Source organism: Sceloporus occidentalis, unplaced genomic scaffold (assembly GCF_023333645.1).
Source record: "Sceloporus occidentalis isolate IW3139 unplaced genomic scaffold, rSceOcc1.0.p SCAF_205, whole genome shotgun sequence".
NCBI lineage: Eukaryota > Metazoa > Chordata > Lepidosauria > Squamata > Phrynosomatidae > Sceloporus > Sceloporus occidentalis.
The window spans coordinates 631,436-652,445 of NW_028317185.1; the positions used below are offsets into that span (position 1 = coordinate 631,436).

The window sequence follows — 21,010 nt, forward strand, 5'->3', positions numbered from 1 at the left end:
GGAATTTACATTGAAGTGGCCTTAATTCAGACTTTCTCTTGAGGATCCCAGCTACTCATCAGAACAGGAACTGCATCCCCACCATGCATTATTAAATCACTTTCATAAAGCCAAGATGAGACCTCACTTCTGAAGCAATATGTCTAGCAATAAGGGTCTTTTTTAATCGAGGCACACCTCATTGCATTGAGCCCAGTATGATGTAACGACCTAATGGCAAGATATACCTGGAAACACTTTCAAATGTTAGCCGACACGGCTTGCCTCTGCTCTCTGTTCCGTTATGTAAGTTCCGACTCCCTATGGCGAGGAGATAACATATGGCATGGCAGGCCCTACGGTTAACAGCTGCATAGGTGAACTCGCAATATGTTTTCCAGTATGCTAACTGTACAGTTCAGTGGTTTTGACGAGCCCCTTTGCAGACACCATCTGGATAAGCTGAACACAGACCTCTAGCAAACATATAGAGCCATTAAATTATTTTTTATAGAAATTTGATAGAATCTCACCATTTCTGAGCCAGACATTACGAGCCTAATCAAATGATTTAAAGGGACCCCGTCTTTATTGGGGCACTCCAGCTATCATACGCATGGGGTGAGTAGCTCTGCAGCTACATTCTTTATTGGTGGGGCTACATGGGGTACTGGAGTGTCCCTTTAACAAGAATAATAATACGAATAATTATTATACATTAACTAAGAAAGACAATATTTAAGAATGCAAGGAGGAATTTAAAGAGGAATTGGTGGAACACTAATATACAGTAGGTCTCCAACGTTATTATTACTCACGCCAATTGGGACCTTAAGCAACCGCTTAATCTGCTTGTATGGTGGCACCTCTCCTGCGCAGACCAACTTGCTTCAGAGCTTCAAGAATTGAGTTCTGCAACAGAATAGAGATGGGAGAAGTGGCCAGACGATGGCCCAAGCTGAGCCGGACAATGATACGGTCTCTGGAGCCAGCACAAGAACTGAGCTGCCCCATCGCCCTCCTAATGGGACCCACTCCTAGAGGGCTTTACTCCATCTCCTACCACCGGGAACCCGACTCAAGCCCTCGCCTAACCCTCAAACTATAGCAAAGAACCTCATCCCCCCCCCCTGAACTATAGCAATAACTAAATTCTCAGCTAAATTCCGATGGGAGGTCACAGAAGGCTTGCACCCGCGTTCCATATCTACATTCAGGCTATGAATAGGCACTAAAGCGTTTGGAGAGATTGCAGATTGAATAGAGGGCCGCGGTGAAATATGCCACCACGGGTCTTTAAGCTGCATTATGCTTTCAGAATGTTGTAGAGCAATTACACTTAAAGGGTCAAACACGGCATTTTCCAACAGGGTTGTGTTTCCAGTAAGCGCAAGCTGCGTGTTTTATACTTTGAGTGTAAAACGGAATAATAATGGGAGTCAGGGTCTCGCTGGGATGCTGAACCCAGGATTTCCATGGAAACTCTCCTGGATCATCCCCGTGCTGGCTACCTAGCTGGCAACGGGGTGTTAATATTGATTTCCGCTCCGCATTCTGATAAGAGATAATGACGGGGATGCAGGGACTGCAGCCAGGAGTCAGGGCTCACCGACACCAGAAGAGTGTTCCTGCCAACCACACGGGCTGCGGGCAACCGTCTCCAGGAAACATTTCATGTCTGATTCCATTCATTAACCGTAATGCATCCATAGCAAAGCAGAGGTTATTAAAAGGCAGGCTAATTGGGATGTGGTATATGGGCACTCCCAATGCATTTTCAGCAACAAACCGTGCTAGACAGGGTACTGTGCATGGCAAGTGGGGGCTTATCAGCTCTACGGAGCTTCTCACATATACGTGTTTTGTTACTTTAATTGAAATATCATTCATCCTTTAAAGATAAATATAAAACAACACACTGCTGGTTGGGAAATAAGTGAGGCAAAAGCAAAATCAGTGTCATTTTAGATGTAATGTAAGGAAGTTTTACTTTACTGAAAGGGTAGTACACAAGTGGAATAGTCTCCCAGCCCAAGTGGTAGAGGTTAATACAGTGGGGGGGGGGGGGTAAACAAGGGGTGGGTATATGGCTACTTAACAACAAAGAATCACTTATTGCGAGTGCAAGGTCTTGTTACTCCCCCTCCCCGAAGCTGACTGGGGGTAAGTAAACCACACAGCAGGAGATGTGATTGGCCGGTGTATACGGGACATAGGCAGGAGTGGTGGATCTTCCAGGATGAACATGATGGGAGCGGTGTTTCACTGTGGAGAGTGACGTGGAGAGGACCGCAAATAAATCATAGCAAGCCGGGGTCTCATCATCTCTCATTGGAAGACAGTCTCAATTATTAGACATCCAGAGGCAGATACACTGTATCTTTCATTCATTAGCAAGCTGGCTTTCTGCAGCGTTACTTAATGCATCCGACTGCCTTTCACATGGCGGCTGCATCATTCAATACCAGGCACTCTCCATCTTTAACCCCTTCTCTACCCAGGGTCCATAAAACCTGTAGCCTTTCTGCCATTATTACCATATGCTTACCATACCATATTTATTTATGATCTTTTTTTTTTGGTGTACCCCCACAATTTATATTTTGTTTATTTGTTTTAAATACATTTCACATGAAAACATGTGAAGAAAAAATACTCCCTGCAGTATATGGCACAGGATGGGTATGATTTCTAAAGATGTGGTGGTAACTTCTCTCCTGCTGTCCCCAGGGAATCTGGGTATCTTAAATCACAGAGCAGGGCAGTGTAGTTTGACCCTCTCTCCACCCAGGTTCTACCTACTCTCTACCCACTCATAAGTAATCTCCACCCACCTCCAGCCCCTTTCCTTCCCCCTACCCCAAGCCACACCCGCAAGGGAATCCGACCTTGGGAAGTTCCTGAGAATGATTAACAAACTTTTCGAGGAATATGATGATCATTCCAAGAACTTGATCCGTGAACAAAAAAAAGTACATAGTTATGGCATAAAAGTGGATCATCTCTGGTATAAATACTTGTTGGGTATTTGCCCAAGTAGTAATTACCACCCTATCCAAATCTTGGGTACTGTACCCCGCAACAAGAATATATAGAACCGGAACACAATGAACGTCTTTGGTTTACCAACAAACCAGACATATCTATATGTGTTTGCGGTATAATTCTCTTTTGAAATGCAATCTCTTGATGGAAGGTAGACGGGGAGGAATATTTAAACCTCTCTAGTAACACTTGGCTGTCAAAGCATTGCAGACAAAGACGGAGTTCACAAAACCTTTCACTTTTACAATAGCCAGGCACCTGTCAATCACTGAAAGCGTTAACCGCTGCATCTCATTTAAAGTCTGGGTGAGGCCATGCGCAGCTTAGCTATATCTTTACTTCTGCATGCAAAGTCACACACCAATGGCAATCCGTAAATATCCGGAGATTTGTAGCGGATTAATAGCAGGATATTTGTTTATTATCTGCCTGACTGAAATCTGGAAGCACAAAATGACAGATCAGAAAAATATACATTTTTAGATCTAATACTGGTTATCTCAGCATTCATTAAAACCCCTTTCTGTTACATTATACACAGTGCAGGGCCCCTCTGGGGTGGATCCCAGTAATATATGTATTTATACAGCTCCTTTCTGTTACATTATACACAGTGCGGGGCTCCTCTGGGGTGGATCCCGGTAATATCTGTATTTATACAGCTCCTTTCTGTTACATTATACACAGTGCGGCCCCTCTGGGGTGGATCCCGGTAATATCTGTATTTATACAGCTCCTTTCTGTTACATTATACACAGTGCGGCCCCTCTGGGGTGGATCCCGGTAATATCTGTATTTATACAGCTCCTTTCTGTTACATTATACACAGTGCGGCCCCTCTGGGGTGGATCCCAGTAATATCTGTATTTATACAGCTCCTTTCTGTTACATTATACACAGTGCGGGGCTCCTCTGGGGTGGATCCCAGTAATATCTGTATTTAAAAAGCTCCTTTCTGTTACATTATACACAGTGTGGGGTCCCTCTGGGGTGGATCCCAGTAACAGGGGAGGGCTGGCAGCCCAAGGCCTGGGGGGCAATTCTAGTTAACTGGCCCATTGCGCCACCAAAGCGGCTGCGAGCGACATTGAAAGCGGCTGTCGTGCGGCAGTCACTCCACCGGCGCCTAATGAAATCAAAGCGGCCGGCGTGCACGCACCGCACCGCCCAATGGCCGTGCCTCAGCTCTTCATCCCACCCCTTTTAAGACGTAGGACAAAGAGCTGAGGCATGGCCGTTGGGTCTGACTGCTGCATGATGCAGGGGCGTACCGAGAGTATTTGGCACCTGTGGCATATACTGTATGTGGCACCCCCCCACACACACTTTAAAACTGCATAGTTTCTATGGTTAGGCAAACATTGACAGGGGTACAGCATAACTATTACATACTGAGGCACACATTGACAGGGGTACAGCATAACTATTATATACTGAGGCACACATTGACGTCAATGCGTGCCTATCACTATACATTGAGCCAGACACTGACAATACTGCACTACAACCCCTATCACTATATACTAAGCCAAACATTGATGTGGTGTAGGCCTACCACGTCAGTGACTGGCTTAGTATATAGTAGGGATGCACCGAAATGAAAATTCTGGACCTAAACTGAAAATTCAGCATTCACTTGGCCAAAACCAAAAAAAAAAACCCCAAAAACTTTAAAATACTTTATTAAAATTAACTCACCAAAATTAGACTTAAAAAAAATCAACAACAATATTAATTTATATATATATATATATATATATATATATATATATATAATTAACAGCAATCGCAATCCTATCATGCCCAGTTCTAGCATGTGCTGGCTGACTTAGCATGATAGGAGTGTGATTGCTGTTTGCTATATATATATATATATATATATATATATAATTATTCTGTCCAATAAAAGTGTTGTTAACACACCAAAGTTGGACCAAAAAAAAATTTGATAACAGCAACCACACTCCTATCATGCCTAGGCAGCCAGTATATGCTGGAATCTGGGCATGAAAGGAATGTGATTACAGCCTCCCTATGCCAACACTTACACATCCATGCTATCTGAAACCCTCATTCACAAACATTCAGCATAACACCCATCACTCTCACACACTATCCACTCTCCCTGAATCTTGTCCTACCTTTCTTCTGTCACTGTCACTTTTCCTCCTCCTCTTCGTTCTTCCTCTTCTTCTGTGTCCTGTCCTTCCGGTGCGGTGGGCGTGGCTTCAGTGTTTTTCTCAAATCCCGTTGCACAAGTCCTGACGCACAGCCACAGTTGCCGCGCCGGCACCCCTCAGATGAGCAGCAGCCGGGGCGGGCCGCCCCCCGCCAGGTACGCTACCGGCACGACGGTCGCATTCAATCCAGCCGCAAACTAAGCGGCTGCGTTGAATATCCGTCTGCCGCCCATCCGGGCGGCCCCTGCCCAGTAACATCTGTATTTATACAGCTGCTTTCTGTTACATTATACAAAGTGCGGGGCTCCTCTGGGGTGGGATCCCAGTAATATCTGTATTTATACAGCTCCTTTCTGTTACACAACACACGGTGCAGCCCCTCTGGGGTGGATCCCAGTAATATCTGTATTTATACAACTCCTTTCTGTTACATTATACACAGTGCAGGGCCCCTCTGGGGTGGATCCCAGTAATATATGTATTTATACAGCTCCTTTCTGTTACATTATACACAATGTGGGGTCCCTCTGGGGTGGATCCCAGTAATATCTGTATTTATACTGCTCCTTTCTGTTACATTATACACAGTGCGGCCTCCTCTGGGGTGGATCACAGTAATATCTGTATTTACACAGCTCCTTTCTGTTACATTATACACAGTGCCGCTCCCCTCTGGGGTGGATCCCGGTAATATCTGTATTTATACAGCTCCTTTCTGTTACATTATACACAGTGCGGCCCCTCTGGGGTGGATCCCAGTAATATATGTATTTATACAGCTCCTTTCTGTTACATTATACACAATGTGGGGTCCCTCTGGGGTGGATCCCAGTAATATCTGTATTTATACTGCTCCTTTCTGTTACATTATACACAGTGCGGCCTCCTCTGGGGTGGATCACAGTAATATCTGTATTTACACAGCTCCTTTCTGTTACATTATACACAGTGCCGCTCCCCTCTGGGGTGGATCCCGGTAATATCTGTATTTATACAGCTCCTTTCTGTTACGTTATACACAGTGCGGGGCTCCTCTGGGGTGGATCCCAGTAATATTTGTATTTATAAAGCTCCTTTCTGTTACATTATACACAGTGCGGCCTCCTCTGGGGTGGATCCCAGTAATATGTGTATTTATACAGCTCCTTTCTGTTAGATTATACACAGTGCGGGGCTCCTCTGGGGTGGATCCCAGTAATATCTGTTTTCATACAGCTCCTTTCTGTTACATTATACAAAGTGCGGGGCTCCTCTGGGGTGAATCCCAGTAATATCTGTTTTCATACAGCTCCTTTCTGTTACATTATACACAGTGCAGGGCTCCTCTGGAGTGGATCCCAGTAATATCTGTATTTATACAGCGCCTTTCTGTTACATTATACACAGTGCAGGGCCCCTCTGGGGTGGATCCCAGTAATACCTTTAACAATTCAAACTCAAACGTAGGAACCACAAATTTTGACATCAACCAATCCTAACCCCACATAGAAACATAGAATTTGATTGTAGATCAGACCCATACAGCCCATCCAGTGTGTCTGTTATTTGGTATAAAGACTCAAACCATAATCCGTCCTTGGTTTCATCTTTGATTCAGGAACCATATGCATGTTTAAATTCCCTTATTATATTAACCTTACCAGTTTTACTGGGAGGCTGTTCCACTTATCTACCACCATCTAAGTAAAGTATAACTTCCTTACATTACAAGAAGTTAAATTGAAGTAAAATTCCGGACTTCTCCACCCCAATTCTTTGGGAAACGTTATTCTCCTGAAATAAAACCCCTTTGTGTAAAGTAACATTGAATTTAGTGTAGAACGTTATTATACATGTCCTGTCCGTAACATTTATCACCGTGTCCCAATTCTCATTCATACGCACTACATACCTGTCCTCCTGCTGCCATTCCCCCATCAGTAAATCCCGGAATCTGTAACGTGGTGGTAACGGTTGGACATCCTTTTCCAACTCCATGGTGAAACCTGTGTCTCTGCCACCGGCAACCGGTAAGGGATCTGTTCTGGACATCCAACGTTTCCGTCTCGGGTGCTAAATCTCTTCAGCGGGTATTCTCAGGAGGAAAAAGCACCCACCTGAATTAGACATTTAGTCCTATCCTGCTTGGCTTCAGGTGCTTATGGAGAGATCACTGGGATATTACGCTGCCGGAGGTATGTAGACTGGGAACTTGCATATTCCCGAACACTGAGTGGTTTATGGGTTAATTCGGAAATAAGGAGAATTCCACATATTCTGACAGATTACAGTTTCTGAGCCCGCGTCCCATTCATGAACTCAGGTTAGAATGTGTTTGGACCATCGTTCCATGAATAAGTCTTCTCAGAGTGGACCCAGGTTCTGAGGGAAGATCTCTTCTTCTTTCTTCTTTATTGGGTAAGGGTGAGCGTGATACTCTTGGGGTGGGGGCAGATAATTGGGAAGATCAGGTAAATTCCTCTTCTAGAGCATTGTGTTCTTTCTATATATAGTGCAGTCAGTGGAGGGGGAAGAGAGAAGAGTGAAGGATGCTTTTTATTCTGGGATACTTCAGGGGAAAAAAGGCACAGAGAGAGAAAAAAAGAAGAAAACAAGTGAAATGGAAAGGGGGATGGGAGAAGAGAGGTGGGGGGGAGATGAGAGAGTTGAGTGGGGGAAATGGAAAGAGAATTGAATGAAAATATCAAGAGGGCGCCCTGGTGGAGATGGCATGAGAGACCAGAGATGAGGGGAAAGAACTGCAATAGCTGGGAGTTATGAGAGTTTACAGCTGAGAGAGGGGGGGGTTTGAGAGAGAGAGAGAGAGAGAGAGAGATTAGAATTCCAAGTGAGTCCTGCCAGGCTATCAGAGTGAAGAGAGGGGCACGAGCTGTTAGCCGGTGCCAGGTATACCTGCCAGAAACAGCGCGGAAAAGAGACTGCGTTTTACGGACTGGATACACCTCCGGGCTCCAGCCAGAAACAGCCACAGGGAGAAAACAATTTCAAAGGAAGACAGCTTCCTGAAGAGACTGCATCCATTAGAGTGCAACAGCCAAAAGAGATTGCGGTGAATAGAGATCAGTAATCAGAGAGACGGTGTCCATTAGTGTGCAATAACCACGAGAGACTGCTTCAATTACGGTCCAACTTCCTGAGTGCATCACAAGTGGTTTACTTAGAGACTGCTACTAAAAAAAGACATTTCTCTCTGTTTCATGACAGTGTACAAGCCAGAGAGACCGCTTCTATGACAGTATGCTTGCTAGAGAGACTGCTTCTATGAAGGTATGCTTGCTGATGAGACTGCTTATATGATGGTATGCTTGCTGGAGAGACGGCTTCTTTGACAGTATGCTTCCCAGAGAGACTGCTTTTATGACAGTATGATTCCCAGCGAGACGGCTTCAATTACAATCTACTCTCAAAGACTGCTTTCCATCGAACCTTGTTTCAAGAAGGACTTCTTCTCATCCGACCTGTTTTACCCAAAGATTGTTAGAACCTTGCTTCCAAGAGAGATACTGCTTCTAACAGAACCCGGTTCCTACAGAGACTGCTCGCTCGCGTATAATAATGCTTCTCGCAGAGATAACTTCTATAAGAGACTGTTCCTGTAAGAGAGAGTAGCCGGCTTGCCACGGAGCTCTGATCATGAGCAGGAATCACAGACAGCAGGCAGCTCCCCGCTTCTAATTCCGAGATTGCAGACAGGGGGGTCTCTGGATGGAGGGGGGGGTAAAAACAGAGAGATATAAATATTCTATACTGTGTATAGCGAGAGGTAAGGCTACCCCTCACTCCTATAGATAGAAAAAACAGATATAGATACTATACATTGTATAGAGAGAGATTATTTCTATAGATCAAACTGTATAGTCAAGCCGAGAGCGCACTTTGCTTTCCAATGTGGAAAGCAACAGGTGAAGGTAGGTTATGCAGACACAGGGTTCATGCTGGGGGTTGGAGGAGGCCACACTACCAGTATCTACCAGTATACATGTTCCGGGTTCTCCTTATGGATCTGGAACCTGCTGCATGCATAGCTATGTTTGCCGTTCCTGCGTTCCGCAGCAGCTACAGACATCTGCAGAAGGCTTCTTGGAAAGGGAGCGTTCCAGGCGCCCTCTTCCTGTTATGCCACAAAAAAACACGTTCGCTTATTTTATTAACGGCTTTATTGAAGCTGAAAAAAAGTCAAAAAGGGCTTTGTTGCGGCTAACGGGTTGATGACCCCGTGTACCGCCTGAGGCAGACGTACAGATTTCACACTGCGACATATACACGGAAATGTATTATTAATGTCTCACTGGCACTGCAGCAAAAAAAAAAGGTGGAGGCAGGGCTGATGTAGCTGAGGGGGGCTCCGAAAAAAGCTTCAAAGGGGGGAAAGCCTAAGGGAAAAATAAATTTTTTCTTTCTTTAAATACCGTGGACTGTACGGCCCCATAAGGTAATATTAAAGAAAATTGTCTTCCGTTTCAAAATCCAATTAAATTGTAAGCTTGCGAGACCCGGGCCCTCTTCTACGTCTTCTTCTGTGCCAGTATGTCATAACACGTGTCCATATTCTCGCACACGGCCACTGGCTGGATACGGTATGTGAGCATAAAAACGTAGTGTGTGGCCGCGCATGGCCAGCCGTCACTCGTACTTATGTCATCAGGCAGCCGCTGGCCTTAAAGTGACCAGGGCACCTCATCATATAGCGCGATCATATAAGTAAATGTATAGAATACATTGTAAAATATCCCATACAGCCCCACCAATGAACAACGCATACCAAAGCGACTTATCTTAAGAAGCTCTCGAGCTGTCAATAGGGGGGGGGCATCAATCTGTTGTTATGTCCGAGGACAATCCTTTCCGCCTTCAAATGGTGAGCCCTGGTCCGATTTACCGAATGGAGATATGGCTACTAATACCCCTGACTATAGCCACCTATGAATGGAATTGAGTATTGGTGATCACATCCAGTTGATACAGAATTATATTATATTATATAGAGCCTTTATACGGAGAGATACTTTCTAACCCATTTGTAGATGAGCGTTGGGAATTGTCCTTCATATGGGTTTGTAGGGAGAAGCGAGAAACCAGGGAAAGGACTGCAGAGGTGGACGACTTAAATGAAAACTTATCAGACAAAGACAAAAGTATTACCAGGACTGCGAAGGATAAGTACCATGGACAGTTCCATCATGCATGAGGACAGAGACAATAATGGGACACTAAAGGGAATGTTCCATGGAAGTAATATATATATTTTTTTTCTCCTTGAGCATGATATATGGTGCAGTATACAGTAATGCATATTAGTACTGACTAAATTATCTAATGTTGCCCTAATAAACTGCCTTTATCTGCAGATAATGTCAGTCATGTGATATTTTGAGCGACTTTCATGCTCAAACACCTCACTGAGCTGATTCTTTAAGGACATAGTCATTAAATCTGTTTCTTTACGGACTTTCATTAGTCAACCTGCCCAGCTGAGCGATTAACACTGAGGCATTCTATTGTACCAGAGGGCACTATGATAAGGAGTTAGGGTAGGCTGCCAAGCGCTTCTTTGCAGAGTCTGTCAACCCGCCAGATAAGCAGCAGTGACGGGTTGTTACGTGACCTCGCCGTAATGTCACAGCAGATGGGCTTTTTTATCAGCCATTTAATAGTTTATAGTAACCATTGGCACCTTGTAGCATGTTATGTTATGTTTTCCATAATGCTGTAACTCTGAGGATTGGAGCCTTAGTTAATGAGAGACGTATTGCTTCAGTGAGAGGGTAGTAGTTAAATGAAAAGGCCTTCCAGCAGAAGCAGTACATAGTAACTCAGTGAGGGAATTTAAACTTGCTTGGAATAGGCATAAGGCTGTCCGCTATAAAAGAGAAGACCAACGACCTGGGATGATGTGATACATTTACCCCCCGGGGCAAAAGAGACAGATATAAAAATACACATTGCTACAAACATCACTTTAAAACCAGATATGCCAGGAGCCAGCAGGGCTGTAGGTGGGCACCAGTTCTCAGCTATACAAAGCTCCGCACGCTAAGGTTGTAATTTTAGCATACTATACTTAGCGTTGATCATTCATTTTATAAATAGCACACAGTATGTAACAAAGTCTTCAAATAAAAAGATAAAAGCACCAATTTTATTGTTAAGAAAATTATGGGAAATAATATACTTTTAAAAAGTTGTAGTATAAAATATCATTAACAGCCGCCGTACATTTTTCCATCTTCATTTCGTAATGCGACATTAGAGAAGATGCCCCGAGACGCTCCCTGTGGATACAGAGATATAGTTCAGTGAGATGCGAAGAGGAGCTGTTTGTTCAGATATCGGGAGAGGACTTCGGAAAGATGTCTCTTGCTTGCTAGCGGGTGTTCAGTAAGAGCGGGTGTCACTCCAACGTGATATTAACGGACTCCAGAGCTTCCACCGCCCACTGGGGGTATTTTTCTTTACTGCCATACATGGTCTTCATGAAGTCCTGGACAAACTGTGGGAACCGGCCCTGTAATATGCTCTCTCTCACACATCGCATCAAATTCAGCTACGGAAAGAAATAGATAGCATGTGTCACTATTACAAAAGTAACTGTTCAGAAATGTCCTTTTTTGTTTTACTCTGCAGTGAAAAAACATCAATAAGACGGACAGACTCCATGTCCCACAGCTCCCTCCTGTCTGTCACCCTGCGGTGGGAGGGGCAGACTCCGTGCCCCATAGCCCCCTCCTGTCGGTGTCACCCTGCGGTGGGAGGGGCAGACTCCGTGCCCCATTGCCCCCCTCCTGTCTGTGTCACCCTGCGGTGGGAGGGGCAGACTCCGTGTCCCATAGCCCCCTCCCGTCGGTGTCGCCCTGCGGTGGGAGGGACTGACTGCGTGTCCTATAGCCCCCCTCCTGTCTGTCACCCTGCGGTGGGAGGGACAGACTCCGTGCCCCATAGCCCCCTCCTGTCTGTCACCCTGCGGTGGGAGGGACAGACTCCGTGTCCCATAGCACCCTCCTGTCGGTGTCACCCTGCGGTGGGAGGGACAGACTCCGTGCCCCATAGCTCCCTCCTGTCCCATAGCTACTTTGTATTCCACCCAGGTGAGCATCATGCATTGCTTCATTAAGAGGTGTATGTAACGAAAGCGTCACCATGCCACCCATATTCCAGACACATCATCCGGCTCCTTTCAAACACCTTTAACTGGGTGTGGGTATTTAATTACCTGATAGGCAATGTTATGAATTGTAATATGATGCATTCCCGCGGTGTCATTTTTAAACAAGGCATTGAGGTAGGCACGGGAATATCTGTGGAAAGAAAAGGATAAGAATCATTTCGCTTCTGGCAAACTCTCCGATATCACCGTTTAGTGGAGAAACGCTCCAATTCAAAAGGGTTGTCTATTAGCATTGATTACTGCAGATAGCTTCAAAGCAATCAATAGGAACCGATGGGACATTTCTGCTCGCTACACTCTTATAACGGTTGCTATGGTGTTAAAAAAAAACTTAAAACACCTTTTCCCCAGAATCACTTTTTACGAACGACCCCCTGCGTAGCTTCTCCAGGGCCTTACGTTCTCTTACCGCTGACATGTGGGGCAGTTGCAGTTCTTGTCTATAGGCTGGAAGTCTTTTGCGAACATCTTGTTCTTCAGCTGTAGGGAGCCCCACGGGACCAGTGCTGATCCGAACCTCTGGGAAGACACAAGCATTTGATAAATCGACGGTCCATTCCTGCAAGCGCCAAGGACCCCGGGCATGTAGTGCTAGCTGGTGAGGCGCGTGCCCACCTCCTGTGCGGATATGAATTACGTCACGTCGCTATTTACCGATAAATAAAGGACGCCATTATTAATGAACGTATTACCAACAGCAAGCAGATACCTTCTTAATAATATGTTGCATGTGATTGGGAGAGGCAATGCACTTGTATATTTGCTAATAAATGTTATTTAATTTTATTTATTGAACTTTAAAATAAAACCAGTTTTTCTTTATGACAACTGTACTTAATACGAAGTATTTTGTCATTAACTTCCCAATGCACTAGACTGGAACTCATTACGCTCGAGTCTTAAATCTAACCAAACTTCTCTCTCTCTCCAAAGGAAGTGGGTTGGGGGGGGGCAAACTACAAAGATTAAAAATCAATGACCAATCAGGAAGAAGCCAGGTGCATGCTAGTTAAGATTATGGTATGGGGGAGTGCATGGAAAAGAGCACTCCAGCCCTATGTGAATGAATTCCAACACATTTTACTGCATGCAAATAGGTGCAGCCATCCCTTCGTTATTGGAATTCTTCTGTTTAATTTAACTCCTCCCCCGGTCGCCTCTACAGGAAGCAGGAAGTATACCGCGGTATGCTTCTTCCACACGCTAAGTAGAACTCCCATTCCAGCTAATGGAATCTTAGCTGCCACTGAAATCCGGGACTAACACCAGCCAATCAGCTGCATGCCAATCATATGCAGACCAATCGGAAGCCAATCAGATACTTCAATTGCAGTGCTACTGAGCATGTGCAATGCTTCCGGATTACAGGAGAGGCTGCCAGGGGAGGACTTATTTTCTAACTCCAATAACGAAAGAACGTCTAATTTGCATGCACTAAAATACACCTGAATCCATGCAAAACACCCAATGTTCATTAAAAAATAAAATTTTTGGGAACCTGAACGTTCTTTTGGAGCCTAAATGTTCCGTCACGAGGTCATTAAAACAAAAAACTAAAATATTGAAAGATTTGTGGAGCATCTGAAGTTGCTTGGGGAGACGGATGTGGTTTAAAGGTATTTGTGTATTATTAAATATAGATACATTTTCACATAATTCCAATTGTTCTCCCATCGCTGTAGGGTGAAAACTAACCATACAGAATTATATACGGCAGAAAACGAAGGCGACGGGAGTCGTATAGCCTCTGAAGCGAAATATACGGCAGAAGATCGAATCGCCGGCCGTGCAATAGACACAAAACGGAGGATTAACACGGCCGTCCGCAGGTAAGCGCTCCGAACAGCGGTAATTCTCCAGAAAACCTTACATCCGGGGACCACGCTGGGAAGACGCGCTCTTGAATATGACGAGGAACAAGCCGCTCTGTAGAGATTAATATCCTGCAGAGCAAGAATCGTTCTACAAGCCGAGCACAGAGGGGGAAAAGCCATCTCTGCTGGGTACCAGACATCTGGCACCTGCGCCGGTGCGGCGTTTAACCCCCGCAGAAAAGGGATGAGGTTTATTTATTAAGTGTTTTATTTAATAAAATGATTTTATCTGCAGAACTGGAGGCCGACATTGTTGTCGGTCATGTGACAAATTTTGCTCCATAGTTATAGGGGAGGGATAATTTATAGGTTTTTGGTTTTTTATTGCCCTGAGTCTCTATTAGTGCTGCTAGTCTCGCTATTCTTGCTGAGCGTAACAGCATATATATCATCAATACTTAGACAAGCTCATGCCAGCAGAGTTTAAATGGGATCCGTCACCTTTACAGCTGTTGGTATAACTAAGTTTGTTATGGCATGTGACCCGTCACATAAGGTGACAAAACCTGTCCATCTAATCAATATCATGTCTCCCCTGACCATTACAAAGTCCTAAATCCTAATGATTTATGATCAACAAGTTAACAGTGGAGCGATAACTTAATGGGGAGGAATAATCATGATCATAAGAATATTAAGTTTAGGTGTGTACTCCCTTGGCGTCACAAGATGTATTTCTAATATGTCACCATATTGAAGAACGGTAGCAGTGATTACGTCAATGGTTCTCAACCCTGTCCTTAAGGCAGACTACCGGAGCAGGGTTTAGTAAATAACTCACTCTGTTGCAATAGTCAAAAAAACTCAGTGTATCACGGATGATGTAACATGAGACCCGAAAAACCACTATGAACAAAAATGTCATGTTTGTATATTATGCAGGCTTCCTCTTAGTTGCAAAAAAGAAACGCACACAATACCTATATGAACCTATGAATATATATATAATACGGAATACATATATAAATGTACCAAAAACACGCAGATGTGAAAATTAAGGATTAAAAAACTAATTTGCCACATACCAGGGAGACAAGGCAAAGGAAAAAGACCGGCCAAACGCACAAATGCAGTGGGCATTCGACAGCAGGTGGCGCTAAGAGCCTGCAAACCCTCTCATATTTTCCGCTACAAAAATTTGAAAAAATATTAATATGGAACAGCAGCAACTAGAGAAAAAAAAAAGAAAAAAATTCTGTTTGCTCAGATCAGCCAGCCTATGGTCATCAGATAACAATGAAATATATGGGTATTATTCACTAAAGAGGCAGTCTGTACTTTATTAAGGTCCAACCCCAGCTATGTTCTGCTCCAAAGATTGGCTGTATGTATAAAGTATATGTAAATCAGCGGCTTTCCTTGAACGTCTCCTTAGTGAATTATACATTATGCCGGTTAATCCCTTTTTTGCAGAGAAATTTGCCAGAGCCACCCTTATATAATGCAAAGCGAAGTCAGGGATAGATCACAATATACTCAGGAAACTTGACCGTATTAAATATAATGTACATTTACAACATAATAGCTTGGAGGATAAGCCTAGGTTGAAAGAAGACGAATAAGATGGCAGCGCAGGGGTTTATATGAACTTACAGCTGTCCGCGTGGGGAAAACGCAATCAAACATGTCGCAACCTAGAGCGACGCACACCACAAGGTCTGTTGCATATCTGTAAGGCAAAATAAGATGACAAAGAAGACAAAGCTATGAGAAAATGAGCAAGGAGAGTTATGTACTAATATAGGTATATATATATATATATATATATATATATATATATATATATATATATATATATATGTCTATAATACAGACCAGCTATGAAAACCCCCTAAAGAAATGAAAATGAGTCACAGAGTGTATGACATGTCTTGGTGGAATCTCTCCTTACCCAACTCCCATGAGATAACGAGGTTTGTCCCGGGGTAAGTGATCTGTGCTGAGGGTCACCATCTTCCAAAAGTGGTCTTTCTCCTCTCCTCCACTTAGACCACCAACAGCGAATCCAGCAACGTCCCGTTTGGTCATCTCTGTGGGAGCAGAATCTTAAAATGATTTTTTCAGACAAAAGCATCAAGGATTCTCAGTGGCAAAGTAGATATCAATTAAGAACAGGTCCTAATAACTGAATGAAAAACCAACGTTTTGGGTCTCAGTGTTCAGTAGTTGCTAGGAAAAAAAAAAAAGTTGAAAAACAATTTCGGAGAACCTCTGTTCTTCTATCAGACTTCATTAAAAACAAAAACATTGTGTTTCTTAAAAATGCCAAATTGAACATTTCTGACATTTCGCTGCTCACGTTCCGCGCACGTTCAGTATCAGAGGGCTTTCTCTACTGAAGTTGTCTACAGAAGACAGCTCAACAGATGAGAAACGCAGGAAGGTTAATTTGTTTTACGCTCTGTAAATAAAACGGCCCTTCCATTCCCACGCCGGGGAAGACAATCTAAATTCTAATGCGGAAAGGCACGTCTCCTTTTGTAAGGATTTGTTGTAGCTTAAGTAAAACCAATCTTAGAACTGTCTTTCTTGCCCCAAATTGATTGCGAGAAACACTCGGTACAAATCAACACGTATGTCAAAAGCGAGAGGGGAAAAAAAACATTAAGCCATCGATTTCGAAAGCAAATCAATCTATCGACACATCTAAAGCACATCATTTCCTCATTTCCTGCCGAGTAGTACAACTATTCAACGAATTCATCCTGTGTCTCCAACAAGCTGACTGTATCCTATATTCAAAAATAGTAAAGCAAAACTGCATTTTTTATTTATTTATTTATTTTTTTAACGAGCCCTCCTGTCACCCAGCGCCGGCATTTCTTTAAATCAGCAGCACACATAGCAGGGCTGCTAAGCCATTCGGCAGACAAAGAACCCGAGTCTGTTTTAAAAGGTAACTCCTCATTCTGTGAAATATTATTTTATAGTTATGTATTACTTATATACTTGATGAGCATTGTTGTAACGTTTATCTTTTCTACAGAACATGAAGCATCTGACGTACCTTGCAAACACTTCTCTCGCAGCTCGGGGTCCAGTCCCCCCTGAATAATGGCGAACAGGTTTTGCGTCTCTGGGTTCTTATTTGCTGCAATGCAGCGATCCAACCAACGGACTGACCTAACCCAAGACAGGAGACAGGAGTGAGCGAAGGCACGGAAATGGCATGAATTAAAAGGACAGTCAAGTGAGACATGAAACCGAAGAGAGAGGACTAGGAATATCGCAACACACGGAGAACAGGGATCCTGACCTGTGCATGGCTTCCTCCACCCGAGGGCCGCTAATTGTACTGCTCACCACATCATCCAGCTGCATCATGATATCAGAACCTGTAAAGGGATTACAGGGGGTAAAACAAACAACAGAACTGCATTACAGCCAAGGCAGCCGATAGCAATGAAACGTCTACACAAATAAAATGATCTGGGGGTACCAGGGAGTTAGATAAACAGTAGAATAGTTCACCTTTAACCTCCCATCTGGAAAGTCGACCTAATGGAAGTCTATGGAGGAAGGAACTTGATAAAGCATTGCCATTAACATGGTATCACAAACAGTATGGTATTAGAGGAGGGAAAGTCACCCAAAATATCTCATGACTGACAGCAATGGTGACCTCCAATTGTGCAGCTAGAAGTAGTTTATTTTAATTAGGTTAAACCACATTTTTTGTCTGTACTAACCTACATTACTGTATACAGCACAGAAATTTAGGTTCAAGGAGAATTTTTTCCCATGTGACTGGTCTGTTAAATAGATCGAGCTGTTAGGTGTGTTTTAAACTGCGTTTAGGAATTTATCATGTACTTTGTTAATGGATTCTCTGAACACTACACATTTAACATGTTGTCATAAAAAAGTGTCTGTGCAAACAGCGGCATTGCTTACCCAGAGCGTTCTGAATCTCAATTGACTTTTCTGGTGTAAGAAGGATTTCTTCTCCATCGTACGGGGATTTGAAATGTACCCCTTCCTCTGTGACTTCAGAAAGTTCCACCAGGGAGACCATCTGAAACCCACCACTATCCTGCAAAGGAATAAATAAATACTTATACCACCTGAAAATCTGCAGTCAGGAGGTCTTTGTACATTGGATGTAAACCCAACAGTAACTGAGCCTAATCTATCTTCAAAAGGCCACAACAAACACATTATAATATAATATATATATATATATATATATTATATTATATATACATAGCAACATCTAGGTGTTTAATCAGAATTTCAGCTTCTGTATCCCCCTGCAAACTTACAGTAAGAAGGTTTCTGTTCCAGTTCATAAAACCATGCAAGCCATTCGCATTCTTCATAATTGCAGGACCCTATGAAACACGAGACAATTCTAATCAATTACATTATATACTCACTTTAAGCAAAATAATTTTTTGTTCCCATACACCCCCCAACTGCTTCCCACCAAAATGTAGTCCTAGTACAGAGCTTTGGAGACCTAAGCAGTTAAAACAGCTTGTTGCATCTGTTTAGTCCATCTTATTAGTATTTGTATTGAACAAATATTGTATGTTATTTATACCACAAACATAGACTAATAGATTGTAAGCTTGCGAGCAGGGCTCTCTCCACCAAATGTATCGGTTTGTCTTAGGCTAGGTTTCCACTTGGTTTTTTTTAGCTAAAAACGCCCATAATAACGCCAATAGCGCCACCTGGCGTTTTTTTAGTGAAAAAACGCAGCAGCCAGATGTTAGCTGTTCTTCAATAGGAAATCGCACAATGCCATATCCACTTGGCGTTTTTTTGTTCGGCGTTTTTTCAGTCCTCTTTGCCGTTTTTCTGCTTTTTTGGGCTCTGTGGCAGTTTTTCAGAATCGCAGCATGTTGACGCTCTGGCGTTTTTTGCAAGGAAATCTTGGCGTTTTTCTCCAATAGAAGTCTATGGGAGAGAAAAAACGCCATGAAAAAGCCATGTGGGTTTATTGCCTTGGCGTTTTTTATGGCGTTTTTTCCACAGTTACAATGCAGAGGATGGACCCAGTATCTGTGTGTCCTACGAGAAATAGGCTGGAAACAAACAGTTTCACACAAAACAAAGTTCATATTGAATTCTACACCATTTGGAACAAACATGCCATTACAAACAAACATACGCGACGCATCAACTGGATCCTGCGTGCCAAAAGCAACAGCAAACAATTTGCACCATCATTTGGGGCCAATCTTCCTAGAGGAGCAGACATTCGGAATAAAGCATGCCTTACAAACCACAGAAAAGAGACAAAAGGGTCCGCCGGGGCGTTTAAGTAGAACTCTACCAAGGAAATGACATCAGGGGGCAGATACTTGCCATTTATCCTAATCCCTTTTAGCTGGGTGAAACTTCTAACTTGTAAAGGCTGGAAAAACTGCCTAAGGTCAAAAAAAGCAATTTCCACAGAAAGGCTAAAACGCCAGAAAAAACTCCAGAAAAAAACGCCAAAACGCAGAAAAATGCAGTGGCAGTTTTCTTGGCGTTTTTCATCAAGAAAAAAAACGCAGGACAAAAACCCAAGTGGAAACCTAGCCTTAGTCTGTCAATTCTTGTCTTGTCATATCCCTTGAATTTATGTATTGTATTAAGCGCTGCGTAAACTGTTGGCGCTATATAAATAAAGGATAATAATAATAATAATAATAGTGGACAGTGAAGGGTTTCTGTGTTGTCTCTAATTACTTTCTCAATCATCATTCATACAGAGAGATATGAAGGTTGCACCATAACACCAATATATAACTTTACTGCACACATGATGTTTAAGTAATTATGATAAAGCACAAAATTATCATTAACAATCTACATCTTTGCGACACGCCACAGTCATGCAACTATTATATATTTCCTCTAGCGTGCTTTTTCCGGTGCCGAGATCCCACAATCTATGGGGTGATGTTTTAAGGTTGGCTGCTAATTAGGAGCATGCGTATAGATATACCGACCCAAGAGAAGATGGAGACTTTATTTTAAGCTCATACTTTTCATTGGGCTCCATAGAGAAAACAAATTAAAGCCACGGGAGCTTTTGGGACATCAGACGTTTCTTCTTCAGATCAAACGATTTTATGTCCCAAAAACCCTGGTGGGTTGCTGTAAAAGACAGACTTGCCAAAGCTACACATATAAATCATAACATACATTGATGTTAATCTGCACACACATGTTACACCCCATTACCCCAAAATGTCTATTTTGCTTGTCTTCAGCATTTTAATTTCGTTCCTTTCTTATAATATTACGTCAGATCTAACACGCAATAACTATCATTCGTTTGTTATACCCCAACCTCCTCACCGGCCTCATCCCGAGATGATAGGTGTTTCCCAAGCAAATCTCACAGCCCAGATGCCGCAGCTGGTCGGATGTCACTCCCTTCATGGTGCCCTGGGTCCCCACAGGCATGAACACCGGGGTGCTAACCGGCCCATGGGGCAATTTTAACTCGCAAGCCCTTGCTTTGGTCACTGGGCACTCCGCCAGAACCCGGTGCAGCAATGCATGTCCCTTGGGCGCCGCCATCTTTGCTTTGACAAACGGAAGTGACTGTGCGTTCCACCTCCATAGCAACAGCAAATAACGAAGGGAACTTTTTTTTTAGTAAAACTTTATCGATAACGCGCATATTAGAGGATACTATTCAAACTGTAACTAAAGCCTGCAATTGTATTTTCAGATGGCGCAAGGCTCGGCAAATGTTGTTTTACCGCCATTTATCTATGCTTTAGAATGTATGAGTATAATTTTAGTCATTTCAGGGTACACACCGA

General features: G+C 43.3%; 2 protein-coding genes across 2 annotated transcripts in view; both read right to left on the minus strand.

Moving 5' to 3' along the window:
* LOC149277925 (potassium channel subfamily T member 2-like) overlaps nt 1-7,181 on the minus strand; it is a 47,895-nt gene extending 40,714 nt beyond the window's left edge. Inside the window, exon 1 of the mRNA XM_089502561.1 lies at nt 7,096-7,181. Coding sequence (XP_089358687.1) covers nt 7,096-7,181 — 86 coding nt within the window. The remainder of the gene's footprint in view (nt 1-7,095) is intronic.
* Nucleotides 7,182-11,595: 4,414 nt separating this feature from the next.
* Nucleotides 11,596-20,762, minus strand: LOC149277926 (queuine tRNA-ribosyltransferase catalytic subunit 1). The gene is made up of 10 exons (XM_089502592.1): nt 20,538-20,762; nt 18,506-18,574; nt 18,138-18,276; nt 17,500-17,578; nt 17,251-17,366; nt 16,135-16,273; nt 15,837-15,912; nt 12,779-12,888; nt 12,415-12,499; nt 11,596-11,748 (listed from the first exon to the last, which is right to left on the minus strand). The coding sequence occupies exons 1-10, from the start codon at nt 20,760-20,762 to the stop codon at nt 11,596-11,598; spliced, it is 1,191 nt and encodes a 396-aa protein (XP_089358718.1).
* Nucleotides 20,763-21,010: the final 248 nt, after the last annotated feature.

What these genes read in the sequence shown, in the direction of transcription:
- LOC149277926 (XM_089502592.1), bottom strand. Translation starts at nt 20,762, where the DNA reads ATGGCGGCGCCCAAGGGACATGCATTGCTGCACCGGGTTCTGGCGGAG. An exon ending in AACTGCCCCACATGTCAGCG is followed by an intron (nt 12,500 to 12,778) that starts GTAAGAGAACGT and finishes TTCTTTCCACAG; the next exon opens with ATATTCCCGTGCCTACCTCA. An exon ending in TTCATAACATTGCCTATCAG is followed by an intron (nt 11,749 to 12,414) that starts GTAATTAAATAC and finishes TTCTTTCCGTAG; the next exon opens with CTGAATTTGATGCGATGTGT.